The sequence below is a fragment of the Gymnoscopelus microlampas genome (assembly GCF_963454915.1).
Source record: "Gymnoscopelus microlampas genome assembly, chromosome: 14".
Classification (NCBI taxonomy): domain Eukaryota; kingdom Metazoa; phylum Chordata; class Actinopteri; order Myctophiformes; family Myctophidae; genus Gymnoscopelus; species Gymnoscopelus microlampas.
Genome location: NC_139951.1, coordinates 22,579,213 through 22,596,550, shown reverse-complemented (window position 1 = coordinate 22,596,550; position 17,338 = coordinate 22,579,213). Strand labels below are relative to the sequence as shown.

Here is a 17,338-nt window from a genome sequence, read left to right as displayed (position 1 = left end):
ACTCCATGTTTTTACCAAAACCAAAAACGAAATAGACTCACCAACAATCTGTCACACTGACTCACACACCACTCCTCCAACACGGAGGTATACAGTAGGTTACCCATGGGGTAGCTGACAAAGATGAATAGTCCTCCAACAGCCATGACTTGTAGTAGCTAGGATACACACAGGTGTTCCCAATATGATACCAATTAAGGTTCCGTTTAGTGTACTGTTGCAGACTTTCCAGTGTGCCAATGTAGCAATCTGGGAACCCATAGACCCCTTAACAGACAACGTCACACTGATAAGAACCAGTATGCGTGCAACCAGTATGCGCGCAATGAAACCCATTCTATCAGCTCTCGCTAGGACGCGCCTCACTAGCCAACACACAAGAGGGGGTTGGGGTGTGCTGAAACCAGCGCACCCCAAAACAGGTTGGAAATTGATTGCGTGAAACAATCACCTGTGCGTCCAGTCTAAATGTTAGTAAACAAATAATTGGTCTATTCAGTTAAAAAGAAAAAAAAACTCAAAACATAAGAATAAAGTCAGGAAAGGTGTTTTTAATATTAAAACTTGACTCAAATAACAAATGGGAAGTACACCATATGTCTGAGCTTGATTATTCATAGTAATACCATAACAAATTATATTCAGGATCACAATGACAACATCATGGGGAAAATATTTAAGTCACAAAAGAAACGTTTTATCCAAAAAGTTAGAATAGGTAGATATACGGTAACAGAAACATTAAGTGTATTTAAAAACACAAAAACCAGGTGCTATTGATGGCCACAAAACAAATCAGTAAAGGTCAGTTGGCATAACTCCTCATGCAGACATACTGTATCAGAGCTATTAAAACAGTACAAATCCTTTGACTGACAAGGTTCCATGTTGATATGCTGCCTCTGTTGTTGGAAAACTGACCAAAAATTCATAAATTCTCTTGGACATTGTTGCTGAAACATTGAGAAAGATGCACAGTTGTGTTGCTTTAAAATCACATCATATAGCGCTCTGAGGTTAGGAGATGGTCCTGAGGGTGTATATTACACAAGAGTTGAGCGTCTCAAACAGCTTTATATTTTAATACAATCTCTTGAGAGAGCTAACATTTTCTGAGAATTGTGCATTTCCCAATATGCGCAATACAAGGACGAATGCCATTAAGTGCGTTTAAATTGGTGTCTTCCTACTTAAGAAATACAATAAAATCAGCCTTCTGAAACACTCCACAAACTTTCCTTCCTTCCTCTGCACGTGTATCCTCCTCCTAGCCTTATTCTTGGGAGTGTCAATGAGGTACATGACTATGGTACTGCATGGTAATAATTTACGTAAGAAAAAAGAAAATGACACAATGAAAATAGGAGATATGGGGGGGGGGCTACAAAAATAGGATGACAAAGCATTAATATGAAACCCTGCTGAAGCCCACCCACCTAGTCTTGTGCAGCAGTGAGTTAAACAGCTTTGGGTCTGTGGTTGATCCTAATAATATAACCAAAACACCACAAATTTACATTCATCTGAAACTCTGGCTCGCTCAAACTGTTACCTGGATCCACAAAGAGAGTTCATTCAACTGTGAAAGTGTAAAAATGCACCCTTCCGTATCCATTTTTAGTTACACTTCTGGAGTTAAATTAATGCTCTCAATTTTGTTGTAGAAGACTGTCACAGAATGTTTGAAAATCAGTTACCTACATGTATGATTATAAAGGACATGCCGCCATGTTGAAAGAATTCCAATTCCAATACCACTAAAAATGGTAACACAAGCTACCCTAATAAACTAAAGAAAATGACTAATATTTCTGAGCAGTGGGAGGAAAATAAATTACACTATATGGCATTATACAGGGAGGATATGATCAGAAATCACACTATATGGTAGCCTTAATGTGAGTATGAGGAATCAGAAAATGATTTTGATGCTTTTCACTGTTCGGACAGCAATTGAAACGCAGTCAGTGATTGGCCCGATCATTTTCTGATTTTTCATACTCACTCCCTATGGGCCGAAGTCCAGACTGATACCGGCGAGGAACGTGAGAGTGAATCCACGTTATCAGTCTGGCCAATGCCAGGCTAACTATATGGTACTATACAGTGAGGATATGAGGATAGGATAATACATCACACTATTCAGTGAGGATATGACCAGAAATCACACTATATGATTTTCAATGAGGATATGATCAGGTTAGAGAGGTAAGTTTACAATCACTTTTGTTGTCACTCTTCAACAACACAGAGCTGTAACTCTCATTATCGCTGCTAATGACTGTGCAAACATTCTGTGAGGTCTTTATAATAGTGGCCCAACAGTCATTGTAATATCCACAATCATGGAAGATAAAAAATAAAGTTTAGGCATATTAACAGAAGATTCTCACAAAAAAGCAAGAAAGTTGCAACTGATGGCAATAAATAGCTTCCTGATAGGAAAGAGTGACTCATACATATCTGACATTCATCAAAGTGCATAGTGTACTATACACTGGGAACTTTGCAAGCTATAATGAGAAACCATGAAGAGATGTACAGTAGGGTAACAAGGGGGGAAATATATAAGTATATATATACTTTATATACACTGTGGCATCTCATCATGGTCTGCTGACATAATAAGCTGCACGATCCACCCTAAGGAGCTCCGAGTGGTCATGCATTTGATGGGATAAGAGTGAAAGACAAGGCCCAAGTTTAGATCACTTTAAGGCTGGGTTAGTGTAGGATCAGTCAGGCTTTGCTGGTATATTACTGAATAAGTTAAGGAGGTTAGGTTAACTTACAGTCTCGAACAAGAAATAGAGGACAAGTCATCCTGTAGGGGTTCCCACAAAGGATACAGTGTCTGCACATTTAGTGATGTCAATGTCCTTTGATGAGGTTAAGAAATGGCAATAAGCAGTTGTCTACACATGTCAAGCAGAGGTCCATGGCTAAAGGCCATTGTAAACCACTGTCTGACAGGCTACCATATTGAAGGGCCTTGTCCCATAAAAAAAAACTAGGGACTGTATTCACAAAGCCTGCAGTGCCAGAATATCAATGCTGATAAGAAACAGTCTTTCAGATGAGGGCTGCTCAATTAAGCACTGATGGCAAAAATGTCTGATCTACACGCTCATGTGTTGCATTACGTCATGGTGTGAGCTTATAGATCTGCTATTTTCAGATTTAAAAAAAAAAATGTTTTGCCAATGACATGCACAAAATAGGGGTGCCAGGTTGGAAGTGGTTGGGTCTACATAAATACGTGTATATAAATCATTTTTCACAACTGACATTAGTAGAACATTTTAATTTTAGTTTTTACTGGTTTTCAACCTAAATTCCATTGTTCCCATTCTTCTGATAGAGCCTATAGAATCGCCAGATGACGCGTTTGGCGTCTCTGTTTCGGCATCAACATTCCGCTGAGAAATACACAGAAGCGTATTTTAGGATATTTTTTCGTCACACTATATTATTGATCTCCTAACAACAGAACAATGGGATTCAGGTTGGAAATCAGCAAAGTTTTCCTTAAATTATGAATCAATTTCAATTAAAACAACTAAAATCTGACTAATGATCATAATAGGTATCGTGATTATAATACCTAGCGCTATGATCATGATGATCTTTGTTTCCTCTTTTTTCCCAGTCCCCAGTTCAACACAGTCCTGATGAACAATTAAGAGATTTGCCACTGATCCTGTATCAGCACTACAACTTTGTGAACACAGACCCAGAGCTCCAGACGTCATCCCACCCAGGACAGGAAAATAACGCAGCCCCCACACCCTTAACCCACCCCTTAAGTCAACACACTTCTAGTATTTCCTCAATCTTAGAATTATAGGACACACTCCCGTCTATCTCTGTCCGCTGAAGCTGTTGGCTCCTGGAGGAGATATGGTGATGGAGTCCAGGATGGGACGGAGAGCCTGGCCAAATGGCCTGTGGGGCAAAGCACAACAGACCACATACACCATAGTCATACAGCATGTTGAGGAATGAATAGATGTTGAAATAAAAACAAATGTGTGTTATGGCAGAGAGGCAGATAGACAAGAGAAAAAGAGGGGAGAGAGAGTCAGAAACAATAAAGGGGAGACAGAAGGGGATGTTATTGTGTCAGCGAAGCCTCTGACTCACGTTGACAGTACTTCAGATGGCAAGTCTGTGATGTATGCAGGGATCTTGCTTCCTGTGAGGAACTGAGCTACATCATTGCTGAAGGTGTTGCAGTTGTGCTCAAACAGGTGATACCGGTCCCCTCTGTACAGAGAATGAAAGAGAAAGAAAGTAAGAATGAGACAGAATGTGAAAGAGACAGCAATAATAGATAGCACAAGGAGAGAGAGGGGCGGAGGAGGGAGGGCGGGTGGCAGTAGAAGATTAAGTGAGCCAACAGATGTGCACAGATAACAGATAACAGAGGGGGCCGGAGACAGAAGTGAAATCATTTACATGGGTAAAACGGGACATTGACAGTCTCTTCTTTGACAGTTACCCGTATGTGGACTCTCCCAAGGAGGACAGGTACTCCATGAAAATCTCTTCGTTTACCTCTGTGTAACCAAGTTCCACGATGGAGTTGGGATCACCCAGCTGCGTTCCACCCTAGGGACACCCACAGACACACCACTTATCACTTGTCACACTTAAGTCTTTTTATGTATTTGTATTCTCTTAATTGTTACAAGCAACACTGGTATATGGTAATAGTGTTCAATGATTCTTACAGGCATGCAGCTAGCGATACCCTCACCCCCATAGAAGAACTCCTCTCCATGGACCACAATGGCAGTGTGCCTAGAACACATTTTCAGTACAACCAAGACAAATAAAGGTTCATCACAATCATATGTGGCATTATACTTAGATCAAATCTTAAGACATAATACGCACTGAACTCACCATATTCCATCAAGCTGCTTCCCTGTAAAACCGAGAAATATTTGACATTAGACATATGCAGCAAGATATCAAACAGTAACACTTGACTTGAGGGGGCAGATTCATACGTAATTACTGCTTAATTAATGATGAATTAATGATGAACTCATACATTAATTCATCATGAACTCATACATTAATTCATCATGAACTCATCATTAATTGCTGGTCCACACCATTAACTAAAGGTGAAATTAACCAAGTAAAATATAGGATGATATTTCACAATTCCACTTCTACGCCCAGGATGAGTAGGGAGGATGGTGGGTCTCTGAACGACCACCAGAGACAGACCCTCCTCCTAGTACCCGTCTAAGCACTCATCCTGGGCATAGACAGAAGTGGAGCGGTTTAATAGCGTCCACTTGGTCAAGTCATATAGGCCTATAATGACTTCACCATTAGTTAATGGTGAGGACCAGGAATGAATGATGAGTTCATTATAAAATCATGACGAATTAATGGATGAGTTGAGTTAATCATTAATTAAGCGTTAATTACGTGTACGAAAGAATGATCCCCTTAAAGTGCCACCGGCCTCAATAACATAGAATTCGTCTCTGCATGGCATCTCATTCATCGGCTGTGAGTGTGAGGTGCTGCTGTCCAACCAGGGTTGGGGAGGTACAGTCAGTGGTGGAAAAAGTACTCAAATGTGTGACTTAAGTAAAAGTATCAATAGGCTGGCTACTCGCTACTGCAATGCAATGTAGAAATACTCCGTTAGAAGTAAAAGTCCGGTAATCAAAATTTACTTGAGTAAAAAATACAAAAGTATTGCCATCAAAATATACTTAAGTATCTAGAGTAAAAGTACTCATCATGTAGAATGTTCCGTTTCAAAAATGATCATGTCTAAAATGTATGAAAATAGCAGATCTACAAGCGCAACGCATGCAACGCGTTGTTAGCTTGTAGATGTTCAAAAAGCCAAAGTATAAATAAGGCTGAAGTGGTTCTGAAATGAAAGTAACTAACTAAAGTTTCAAATAATTGTAGTGGAGTAAATGCAGGGTATTTGCCTCTGAGGTGTAGTGGAGAAGAAGTAAAATTATTAAAAATTGGACATACTCCAGTATGGTAAAAGTATCTAAAAAAAACTTGAGTAAATGTACTTAGTTACTTTCCACCACTGGGTACATACAGTAATCCAACATAGCAAATGGATGCTAACACGCTAGCAACTCACCTAGCATCAGAGGGCTCAGCTGCCGAGCCATGCCTCTTGACAGGTCGTAGATGTACAGTTTGACCGGGTAGGAGCTGTTCTGATCCATGATGATTCAGATGGACTCGATCCAAAATGTCCAGCAACGTTATTTTTAAACCCCACCACCACCACGGTTTAGCCCGGGCTACAGCTAATGGCTATAGTAGTAAACAAACTGAATACAATCTAGATCCGTTAAAACATACACAAGGGAAGTCACTGACAAATGAAGTCCACAAAGCTTCTTTTCTGTATGATAGATTTAGGAAGAATACATCAATGGAAGTATCGCAAGACAGCGAACGCTATATATAGCCCCCGGCTACTACTGTACTGACAGACCTACAGCTGGTGCTGTGTCACCATGAATCATTCAAAACAACAGTACAGTAGGACGGGCCGTACCAGATGTAAACTGCCTTACATCATCATCGACAGTCAGTCAGCAGAAAACACGTGACCAATTAAATACAAATACATAAGTATGTATGTATATGGGTAATCATATATATATATATATATATATATATATATATATATATATATATATATATATATATATATATATATATATATATATATATATATATATATATATATATATATATATTTATTTATTTTGATGCCAATACTTTTGTACTTTTACTTAAGTAAAACAAAAAAATGTTTTTCTTCCCACCACTGTATATATATGATATTGTTATCCACCTGGACGATGGGAAAATGTAAAAAGGTTAAGTAGTGAGCTGACCTCATACTGTACAGTTTTGAGGTATTTGTACTTTACTTGAGTATTTCCAATTTCCAATACTTTTACTTCTATTCCACTACATCTCAAGAGGCAAATATTGTACTTTTACTCCACTACACTTATTTGGAAACTTTAAGCAATTACTTTGTAGATTTTGATTATTATTACAAAACATACATTAACCACTTCAGCCTACATTTCGGCCATTTCAAAATAGCAGATAAACTCACAATGCGTCACAGCATTGTGAGCTTGTAGATCTGCTATTTTCAAAAAGATTTTTATACATTTGACAACTTGAAATGGGACATTCTGGGAAATGGGACATTCTGCACAATGGGTACTTTTACTTTTGGGAATTGATTGCGTGAAACAATCACCTGTGCCGCTGTGCGTCCAGTCTCAATGTTAAACAAATAATTGTTTTTTTATCCACATACCTGGACGATGGGAAAATGTAAAAAATAAAAGTGTTTAATTATCATCAATTGACAATACTGGGAGACATTTTCATTTATTGTAAATAAACTTATTTGATAAAATACCCCTAGATTTCATAGAAAGCATTAGATTAGGGAGCAAAATACGCCAGTAAATTCAGTACATTTCCAAACCAGAGTAGTATCAGTATTTCCTAGTCCTTAATCTATGCAATACCTCATTTGTAACAGCAGAGGGCAGTGTCGAATTATGCCAACGTTGGAGTTGCACATATTTGGCACAGAGGAAAAAAACATGAATACATCCACTTCCTATTCTTTTTGTTCGGTGTTTTCAATGAGGAGAGGATGCGCGCGGAGAGGATAGGTGACAACATATCTTCTGGAGAGGATAGAAGATACCATTCATTTGTACTATAGTTTGGACTTCTGACCACACTTTTCAACAAGATCAGGTAATGTAATCTAAACTCATTCACGGTCTTTGAAGTTCAAAGACACAAACAACATAGGACATATTCTGCTTACGGTTCAAAGTTTGAACCATATGCAGACTCTGTATGAAGCTGATCCTTTGTGTTATGATTATGAAAGACATATAGTTGCAGAACAGTCTATCGGTTTGTATGTGTGTGTTAGCCATGGATCATAGATGTATTTGATCGATTTTTAAATTTGCATATGATACGAAAATAAAAGTCAGACTCGATAAAATACATCTATGATAGTCTTGATCCAAGGTAGCCATAGCTTGATTATCACCGAAGCTGCATGTCCACTCAGAGAGTGGGCGGGGTCTATGGTATGGAACCAGGCTAAGGTATAGCCATGGATCCAAGACGGACCGTCATGGATGAACTTCAACATAGTGTTTGCACTTTACCCCTTTTTGGCCCGTACATCTACATACACGTTCAGATTTCAAATATAAAGTGCTTACCCCATGGCCACGGATGTTACAATTATGTACGGTCCCTCAGAAGTACCCATATGTTCCGTATTGTTCAATAAAAAAAGCATTTTAACCCGATCTGCAAACAAGCAAGGACTCCGAGCCAGCTAATAAGTTTAGTGGAACTAATGTTTGCGATTGAATCCGTTTTCTGCACATTTCTTGTTCTTATTCAGAAGAAATTAACCACAATAAACGCAAAGAAGTTATAACAACGCAATAACAACTCTGTATTGTGTATGTACTATTTATGTAAGTGTGTGTCCCTATATGTGAACAAATCTTGACCATTCTTAGTAATTGTTGATTTTGTCCATTGATTTGACAGCACCAGAGGATAGCAGGCAGCAGCCATGGCAGAGTGGAACGCCTACTACCAGAATGAGGATGACGAGGATGAGGGGGAGGAAGGAGATGAATCTGGAGGTACAGAGACAAGATCTTGAGTACTCGTCAGTGGTGGAAGAAGTACTCACATCAATACCACAATGTAGACATACTCTGTTACAAGTACAAGTCCTGTATTCAAAATTTACTTGAGTAAAAAGTATAAAAGTCAAATGTACTTAAGAGTACCAAAAGTAAAAGTACTCATTATGCAAAATGTTCCATTTCGCTAGTTTCCAAATAAAATTCCATGTAAAATGCTTTGGAATTAGCAGATCTACAAGCTCACAACGAGTCGCTTAGCGACACGTAAATGTACTTTTCAGCAGACACACACTTACACACATTACCATAATGCATTTGATCCATCTCATATGCAGCGGCCATAGGAATAGTATTTTGCATGGGCGCTACAACTTTTAAGACATACAGTACCATTAAGTGCTTCCAGTGTTAAAATATCCCCAAATATAAGTAGTATGATTATTGACACACTGAATAGGGTACTTGTTCTTGTCCGCATGTCCAGGAGAGTACAAGGTCACAGGGAGAGACAGCTTGGTGTTCTTGGTTGATGCTTCCAGGGAGATGTTTATCAAAGGAGAAGATGGAGAACCTTCTAACTTTGACATGACCATGCAGGTAAGTCCACTTCAATCCCTGGACAGGCCAGAGAAATCCGGATGGACAAAATGCATGGTAGCACTCAGTGGAGCTGTTCAATGCCTGGCTGTAGAAGACTGTGGGTGTGAAGTGGAGCGTTACTGTATGAGAGCATTTGTGCCCAGTTAAAACAATTTTAGCTAGAGGTCGTACAATATGGATCTTTCAAGGCTGTTAACAATTCCAATATTCTGGATAACAGGAAGGCCGATGGGCTTATATCAACCAAATGACTCCCTCTATCTCAAAGATTACGGTATACATAATTAATGTAACAAACCCTATACTTAAGAGTTGTGCTTGAAATGTTATATGTTCTATCCATTCAAAATACACGTGAAACATTTTGAATTACACCATATAATTGCCATATATATTTATTAATTTTGAAACAAACTGAAAATTCACATGGTTGAAAAAGCATTAACACCGTCCTTATCCACTGATCCATATATGGTACAAAATGCTAATATCAACTTGATATATTGGTCAATCCAATATATCTGTAGAATAAGGATAACAAAACCTTGTGTCTTGTCCTCTACTTGTAGTGTGTACGCAGTGTGTACAGCAGCAAGATCATCAGCAGCCACAGGGACCTGGTGGCCTTGGTGTTCTATGGAACAAAGCAGAGCAAAAACCCCAGGAACTCCTTCAAACATGTCTATGTGTATCACGACCTTGACGAACCAGGTAAGAGCGTGGACTGATGTTTTACAGCCAGTACCAAAGCAGGGTCATATATAAGCACAGGATATATTATACTCAGTGTAGTTCAGTTGGTAGTGCATGGCAATAATACTGCCAGGGATAAGGGTTCTTCTGTAGAACTCTTCAATAAATGTGTTCACATATTTAGCTCAGCAGGAAAATGTCAGCAGTAATACAAGATGAGAAAGACTATATTCTAATATTAATTTATTATGACATAGTAATATTTTGTTTTTCCTTCATAGTGACCCAACATCTCCATTCTATTCCACATCCACATTCTCTGTGTCTTCCTCCTTCTTTACCGTAATTTCCTCCCAGGTGCTAAGAGGGTGCAGGAAGTAGACGCCCTGCGTGGGAGTAAGGGTGCTCAGTTGGCGGAAGAGACCATGGGCATCGGGGGGGAGATGTCCCTGGGTGATGCCCTGTGGTGCTGCTCCAACCTTTACAGCGACATCAAGCTACGGCTCTCACACAAGCGCCTCATGATCTTCACCTGCAGGGATGAGCCGCATGGTGGCGACAGCTCCAAGGACCGCCAGGCACGCACCAAGGCCAGCGACCTCAAAGAAACTGGTGGGTTTAAAGCAAGGGATTATGCAAGGTTGCATAAAGGGCCATTTTGTGTTTTACATTGTAAGCGCAGAGAAAAGATGGTTCATTAGCTTTATTTACAAATCGTTGCTGTTGGCCAGAAACCTTATCTCTATATTACATTTTTTTGTCTTTTTTCGTAAGTTAATGCCCTACTTGATCATACTACAGCGTCACACAAAAGCATCAAATGTAGCAGATCCCCTGTAGATCAGCTACTTTTGCTATTTTTGAATTTGAATCCTGAAAAGTAACAGTTTTGGACATATGAGCTTTCCACCCTACAGAGACGAAATACTGCATTCATATCGAAAAAAACACATTATTTTTGTCACAAATAGAGATGCAGTGTATTCACCCTGTCCTGTCTCTGCTAGGTGTTGTCATTGACCTGATGCACCAGATGAAACCTGGCGGCTTTGATGTCTCGCTCTTCTTCTGCGACGTTGTCAGTCCTCCAGAGGACGAGAGTGAGCTGGGAATGCAGCTGGAGCCCTGCGCCAGACTTGAGGACCTCCAGAAGAGGGTGCGTGCCAAGGACATGAAGAAAAGAGCCTTGGCCAGGTAGGGTCAGAAACAACTCTTCTGTCATTATTTGCAATGAAAAATCTGTTCTGCTGGGAGGTGTTCACGTCTGAATTGAGCATGTTTTTAATATTAAGAGTGTCAGGTGACTGGAGTTAAGTATCAACTTTTCACATGTGCTGTGCACAAGTGCACATCAAACATGATTTCAATAGTTATTTAAATAATCAGCATTTTCTATAGTGCCGTTATCCAAAGTGCTTTACAATTTGCATTACATTCACTCATTTACATGCACATTCACACACCAACTGTAGAGGCAACCATGCAAGGCACCCACATGCTCATAGGAAGCAGCTAGGGTTTCAGTGTCTTGCTCAAAGACACTTCTACACAATGCCAGGACCTTTCCAGTTTCCACGCAGCTAGTGAACATCTGCGGCCACCACTTAAAGCCCCCCCACACACACACACATTCACAGACCACATCATGTCCAGTATAAATAATCTAAGTTCCTGAAGAGAATTCTGCTCCTATATTTATTCTACTGTCCCACCATTGGTAAAACGCTTGCTCAATGCTTGCTCTTTGATTGGTTTACGAATGACTTTGTTTTGAAATATCCCCCCCCCAGGTTGAATATGTGTCTAGGAGAGGGTATGAACGTGGCAGTTGGTGTGTATGCCACTGCAGTGACAGCCCGTAAACCAGCTGCAGTTAAGCTGTACCGGGAGACCAACGAGCAGGTCCGAAGCAAGACCCGAACCTTCCACACACAAACGGGAAGCCTGCTGCTCCCCAGTGAAATGAAGAAAGCCCAGGTAATCTGTCCACAGTGGGATCACTTTTAGAGCGAGTTGATGAACAATCAAAACACTGTCAGCCAATCAAACTCCATCAGAATTTCACGTTCAACACATCACTCACATTCAACATGGCAGACCACATTGCTGAGAGACTGATCATTAAGGTTAAACAAAATGTAATCATCTGGGATCTCGGATTATCTTTATATTGCATAATATTCAGGGGTGCACATAACTTTTTAGGTCTGGTACGCAGAAGAGCACCTGGACATGTGACTTGGTGCGCATGGCGCCCGTCCCGTTTTGTCAACGGGGGGGGGGGGTCAGCCCGGACAGTTTTGTCAACGGGGGGGGTTCAGCACGGTGCCCACCGGACAGTTTTGTCAACGGGGGGGGGCGAGAAAAAAAGGACGCTCTGCTTCTAAATTCCGCCGATTTTCGCCGTTTTTTTTTTCTCACGCTGTTAGATAAAGCCCCCAAGGTTGGTGCCCTGTGCTGCTGCGCTGATTTTATCCGCCAGATTGGGACGTTCACGGCATATTTTGCACCATTACGGTGCGTTCATCATCGGTGACGAGTGCCTCTAACAGCCGCTGCTGGCTGCGTGCACGCAGCGAGGCAATGCGAGTCATATCTCTACCCCTGTGCCTAATGGCTGTACATGGGGCCGACGGGTGCTTTAGAGTGATTGTGTGAGTGTGGCTTCAGGAAGTAAATTCCTAGCCTCGATCTCCAGGCTTTTATTTTTTAGTTTTGCTAAAAAATAAAAGCTTGGAAATTCCTGTCCCAGCTGTTGGTGCGCAAAAGCGCCTTGCGTCGCCTGATGTGGTACGCATTTTTTATTTTGGGTGCGCATGCGCACCTGCGCACCAGTTATGTGCACCCCTGATAATATTGCAACATGGGAAATGTTTTAAACGTAAAGTCTTTACAGAACCCACATCATAGTGTGAATGCTCACGTAATTAACCTAGTTATATAGTGGTTATCATTGTTTGTGTGAGCAGCCCTTTAGTCTTTTTTCAGGATTCCTACTGCCAGGTTAAGTAAAGATTTTTTACCGTATATTGCCGGCTATTTGGCCATTTGGGGATTGTAAACAAACAGCGAGTTTCCGTGGTAAAAAAAAAAAAATTATCACCATTCCAGCAGTAATACAGTGACCAGCTCTAACGTTCAGAGTGCCATAAAACAGTTCACTCATGACATCATTTTTATGAAGTATTTTGTTGATAGAACTACATTTTGTTCATAGAACTAACATCTCTTATGTAAAAATCGTGGGATAAAAATGTAGGTAAAAAAGAAAAAAGATTGGATATCTTCAAAAGCAGGCGGTGAAGACAGCTTGCATTGTTTTTGTTGTGTTGCCTTTGTGTCAGTGTGTGCCTGTGTTTGCTGTAGTCGTATGGGAACAAACAGATTGTGATGGAGAAGGAGGAGGTGGACGCCATAAGGAAGTTTGATGACCCGGGACTCGTTCTGTTTGGATTCAAACCCATGGAGAAACTCAAGCTGCACCACCACATACAATCCTCTCGCTTTCTCTACCCAGAGGAGGGCCAAGTCACAGGTGTGTGTGTGTGTGTGTGTGTGTGTGTGTGTGTGTGTGTGTGTGTGTGTGTGTGTGTGTGTGTGTGTGTGTGTGTGTGTGTGTGTGTGTGTGTGTGTGTGTGTGTGTGTGTGTGTGTGTGTGTGTGTGTGTGTGTGTGTGTGTACACAGAATTACACAGACAGGGAATGGAATACATAACTGCGTTAATGCCATGCTCTGCTCACTAAGTTCCACTCCTCTTACATCTTCTACCCCCAGGAAGTGCATGTCTGTTCACTGCACTATTGAAGAGGTGTAGTGAGAGGAACCTATTCGCTGTGTGTCGGTACATCGGCCGGCGGAACACCCCTCCTTTCTTTGTGGCACTGGTGCCCCAGAGAGAGGAGATGGACGAGGGGCAGAATCAGATCACCCCACCAGGTACTACGCTGTGGAACTGACCATACTCACACAATGGCCATTTTGCCACCGCGTGAATACGGTCAATTATGTAGTGATTGTTAACATTTGAAAAATCTACTCATGTGGATCTTGGGATCCACATGGGAACGGCATGGCACAAAGACACAGACCAACCTGCTTATAGAACGTTAGACTCCTACAGAGCCTCACTGAAAAAGCCTTAACTGATGGTGGACATACGTTCTCTTGGTACATCAGGTTTTAATGTCATCTTCCTGCCGTTTGCTGATGACATCAGGACCTTGAACAAGCCCGAATGTCCCACAGCGTCAGACACCCAAGTGCATAAGATGAAGGAAATCGTCGCCAAGCTCCGCTTCAAATACAGGTTAGCTGCTCTGTAAATATAGCAGTAATATAATGAAAAATGCATGATGTCCCCACTGATAGACAGACGTTTGACAGCTGTGTTTACCTGTCACAATGGGTGCTGTGAAGAATCACACTTCTCAGCATTTTTAACCAATAGTACTGTGTGGAGATTACAATTTTGATGTTCAGTTGGGCACAATTAATCGTCCAGTCATGTAATCCAGTGGAGTGCCCCTTCTTACATCTGAGAAAAGATGAGACATGCACAGATGCTTGTGTTTTTCAGACATGTTAATTGTTAACCACTTAAACCCTATATACTTATTCTACAACTGATAGTGAAAATAGCCTACCTACATAACATAATACTATATGGTTGCAGGAGTGAATCGTTCGAGAACCCAGTCCTCCAACAGCACTACAGGAACCTGGAAGCTTTGGCTTTGGACATGGTGGCTCCAGATGCCATTGAAGACTTCACCAGTGAGACACACAAATGCATACACACATTCTTTATTTCAAACAGGACTTGAATTGCACTTGTTGCTGGCACACAGTCAAAACTAACAACTCTCACAAAGCCTGTCTCCTGTCTTCTCTAATCTCTTAACATCCTCGCTTTTCTACATCCATCCCTCCATCTCTGTTTATCTCTATCTCCTTCCATATCCTCCATCCTTGTCTTTATCTCTTCCCTCTTTCCCTCCCTTCATCCATTCTTTTCTCTCTACCTCCATCCACCCCCCCCTTCTCTCTCTCTCTCTCTCTCTCTGTCTGTCTGTCTGTCTGTCTGTCTGTCTGTCTGTCTGTCTGTCTGTCTGTCTGTCTGTCTGTCTGTCTGTCTGTCTGTCTGTCTGTCTGTCTGTCTGTCTGTCTCTGTCTCTGTCTCTCTCTGTCTCAGTGCCCAAAACAGAACAGATGGACAAGCGCCTGGGTGATTTGGTCCAGGAGGTAAAGGACCTGGTCTATCCTGCCTACTACAACCCAGAGAACGCCAAACCAGCTGCCAAACGCAAAACAGGTTGGTCAGGGATGTTGCAGGGCTAAAGTTTCTGCCCACCGCCGTGGAGTGAGCCATGTTCCCTGGTGGGAAGCTGGCAGGGTGGGTGATCTCTGTTGCTGTACAGAGTTCCTCCTCATGTGTTACGCCCTCCCAGCTAAACTTCTCACTGTCAGGTGAAATTATTTCCATATATACTGGAGGAGATGTGATTGACTAACAAGTCAGGGTTGGCAGTGACAGGGACAACAAACAAACACGGAGAATTGGCAAAAACTAAAATTTGTAAGAAAAGGAAAAAACACACAGATGAAATCAAAGCTTGAAGTTGGTGCTAACTGCACTTATGATTGGTCAAAGATTGGCTTTGAGTATTGTACTAGATGAAACTAATGAACGTTTTCTCAATCTACACGACATGGTTTGGCTTCAGTGGGTGGTTACTGTTGAGAACATCACAGTGGAACCTTACTGCCTGGTATATAAAGTTGCCATAGAATATGATTTCTTATCAATATTGAAGGGAACATTTGCTTTTCCGTTTTGATGTGTTTAGTTTAGCGTCTAAGCCAAACTTTACGCCAACTTTTTTGTCCCATTAGAAAATGTCTAATTGTCTTGGTCATGTGGCATGGATTTTAGTTCTCAGTCGCCACGACTGAGTTCAGTAATTTGGATTCCATTGAAGCCAGCATGTCTTCTATGGAAGACACATTGAAAGCTTGTAGATAGGCTATTTTTATTTTTTATTTTAAGATTAGAGCATTTGAAGTGGTCAATACTAGCAATATGTTCTGAAGCATCTTCCATAAAACCATAATAGTCTTGGATATTTGGTTAAAGCCTCAATCTGTGATTTCTTCACCTGGTTGGCAGTATGTAGAACAGCAGGAACAATATTATTAAAGCATCAACATTTTACATATTGTGGTAGTTGTAATAGTTTTGTAAACGGCACTAGTATAGGGGGCTCCTTTTACACCGTTTCATGGCACATTAGGACTTGGCCATAAAAAAATGTTAGTTGTTTGAAAGTGGCGACAAATACAGTACTGTGTGTGTGTGTGTGTGTGTGTGTGTGTGACATGCAGTTGATGCCGGGGGCGGAGCTGAGAAGAAACCTAAAGTGGAGAAAATTAAAGTGGAGAAACCTAAAGTGGAGATGTCAGCGGATGACCTCAAAGCACACGTGCAGAATGGCACTCTGGGAAAACTGACAGTGCCTGTACTCAAGGACGCCTGTAAACAGTTTGGAGTTCGAACCACTGGCACCAAGAAACAAGAACTGATCGATGCGCTTATCGCCCAGATGGGCAAATGAGGAGGGGATACTGGGAATCCTATAGTAGCTTTTTACAGTTACTTATGATGTATTGTAGGCAAATACCTATTTGCATTGTCATGTAGATCAATCTGGCTCAGAACTGGTGTCATGTCCTTCTTTCTTCCATCTGCACTGTCATATTTCACTGTATTGTCCATTAATAACCCAACCACTACCCAAATGCAGGTAATTGTTTTACTTTTTTATTTTTCATGGTTGGTACACTTGACTACTAACTGCTGTGTTTATCATAACCAAAAAGACTTCATATCAGTCACTTTTATTGGTGGGCAAAAAAAAGTTGGTTTCTTGCCTGAAATATTAGGGCCCAGAGTTAAACCATGTATGTTTTGCAAGGCATGATGGGCTAGTGCAGTTTGGTTGTGAAGTGCCGATACTGGTATTAAGAGTTAAATCACTAAGTGCTTTTGATCAGAACTCATATCTATGACCATATACATACTGTAATACAGTACACACAACGTTGTTGAGTGTGAAGGCTAGCACCGTTTCTACAGCTTCGAAGGTGGTACACTAGACTGTTTCATCAGTTAAGGATGTTGATCTGTTCGTGTAAACTTGTATTTGTAATAAAAGAAAAAAAGTGGGAAATATTTAGGTCTGAGTAATTTTTGCATGACAAAGAACTGAACTGAGGTGGAAAGTCTGGTGACGCAAGGTTAGAAATAAACACAGGG

At 41.0% G+C, this 17,338-nt stretch overlaps 3 protein-coding genes across 4 annotated transcripts in view; 1 reads left to right on the top strand and 2 right to left on the bottom strand.

Moving 5' to 3' along the window:
* The window catches only part of LOC311060979 (arf-GAP with dual PH domain-containing protein 1-like), a 314,152-nt gene extending 298,943 nt beyond the window's left edge, over positions 1–15,209 (bottom strand). The window contains exon 1 of the mRNA XM_084079420.1: positions 15,048–15,209. The gene's annotated coding sequence lies outside the window, so the exon portion shown is untranslated. The remainder of the gene's footprint in view (positions 1–15,047) is intronic.
* On the bottom strand, positions 532–6,531 carry desi1b (desumoylating isopeptidase 1b). Its single transcript, XM_084077479.1, has 6 exons — positions 6,137–6,531; positions 4,909–4,930; positions 4,734–4,803; positions 4,502–4,611; positions 4,144–4,266; positions 532–3,945 (listed from the first exon to the last, which is right to left on the bottom strand). The coding sequence occupies exons 1-6, from the start codon at positions 6,222–6,224 to the stop codon at positions 3,861–3,863; spliced, it is 498 nt and encodes a 165-aa protein (XP_083933605.1). The 5' UTR covers positions 6,225–6,531; the 3' UTR covers positions 532–3,860.
* On the top strand, positions 7,680–17,239 carry xrcc6 (X-ray repair complementing defective repair in Chinese hamster cells 6). 2 transcript variants are annotated; one of them, XM_084079410.1, is made up of 13 exons: positions 7,680–7,803; positions 8,629–8,726; positions 9,220–9,329; positions 9,902–10,043; positions 10,383–10,637; positions 11,033–11,219; positions 11,816–12,002; positions 13,392–13,560; positions 13,801–13,962; positions 14,203–14,332; positions 14,699–14,799; positions 15,218–15,337; positions 16,408–17,239. In XM_084079410.1, the coding sequence occupies exons 2-13, from the start codon at positions 8,654–8,656 to the stop codon at positions 16,635–16,637; spliced, it is 1,866 nt and encodes a 621-aa protein (XP_083935536.1). In that variant the 5' UTR covers positions 7,680–7,803; positions 8,629–8,653; the 3' UTR covers positions 16,638–17,239. The 2 variants fall into 2 exon arrangements, with proteins under 2 accessions (XP_083935536.1, XP_083935535.1); XM_084079409.1 differs by having other exon boundaries at positions 9,217–9,329.
* Positions 17,240–17,338: the final 99 nt, after the last annotated feature.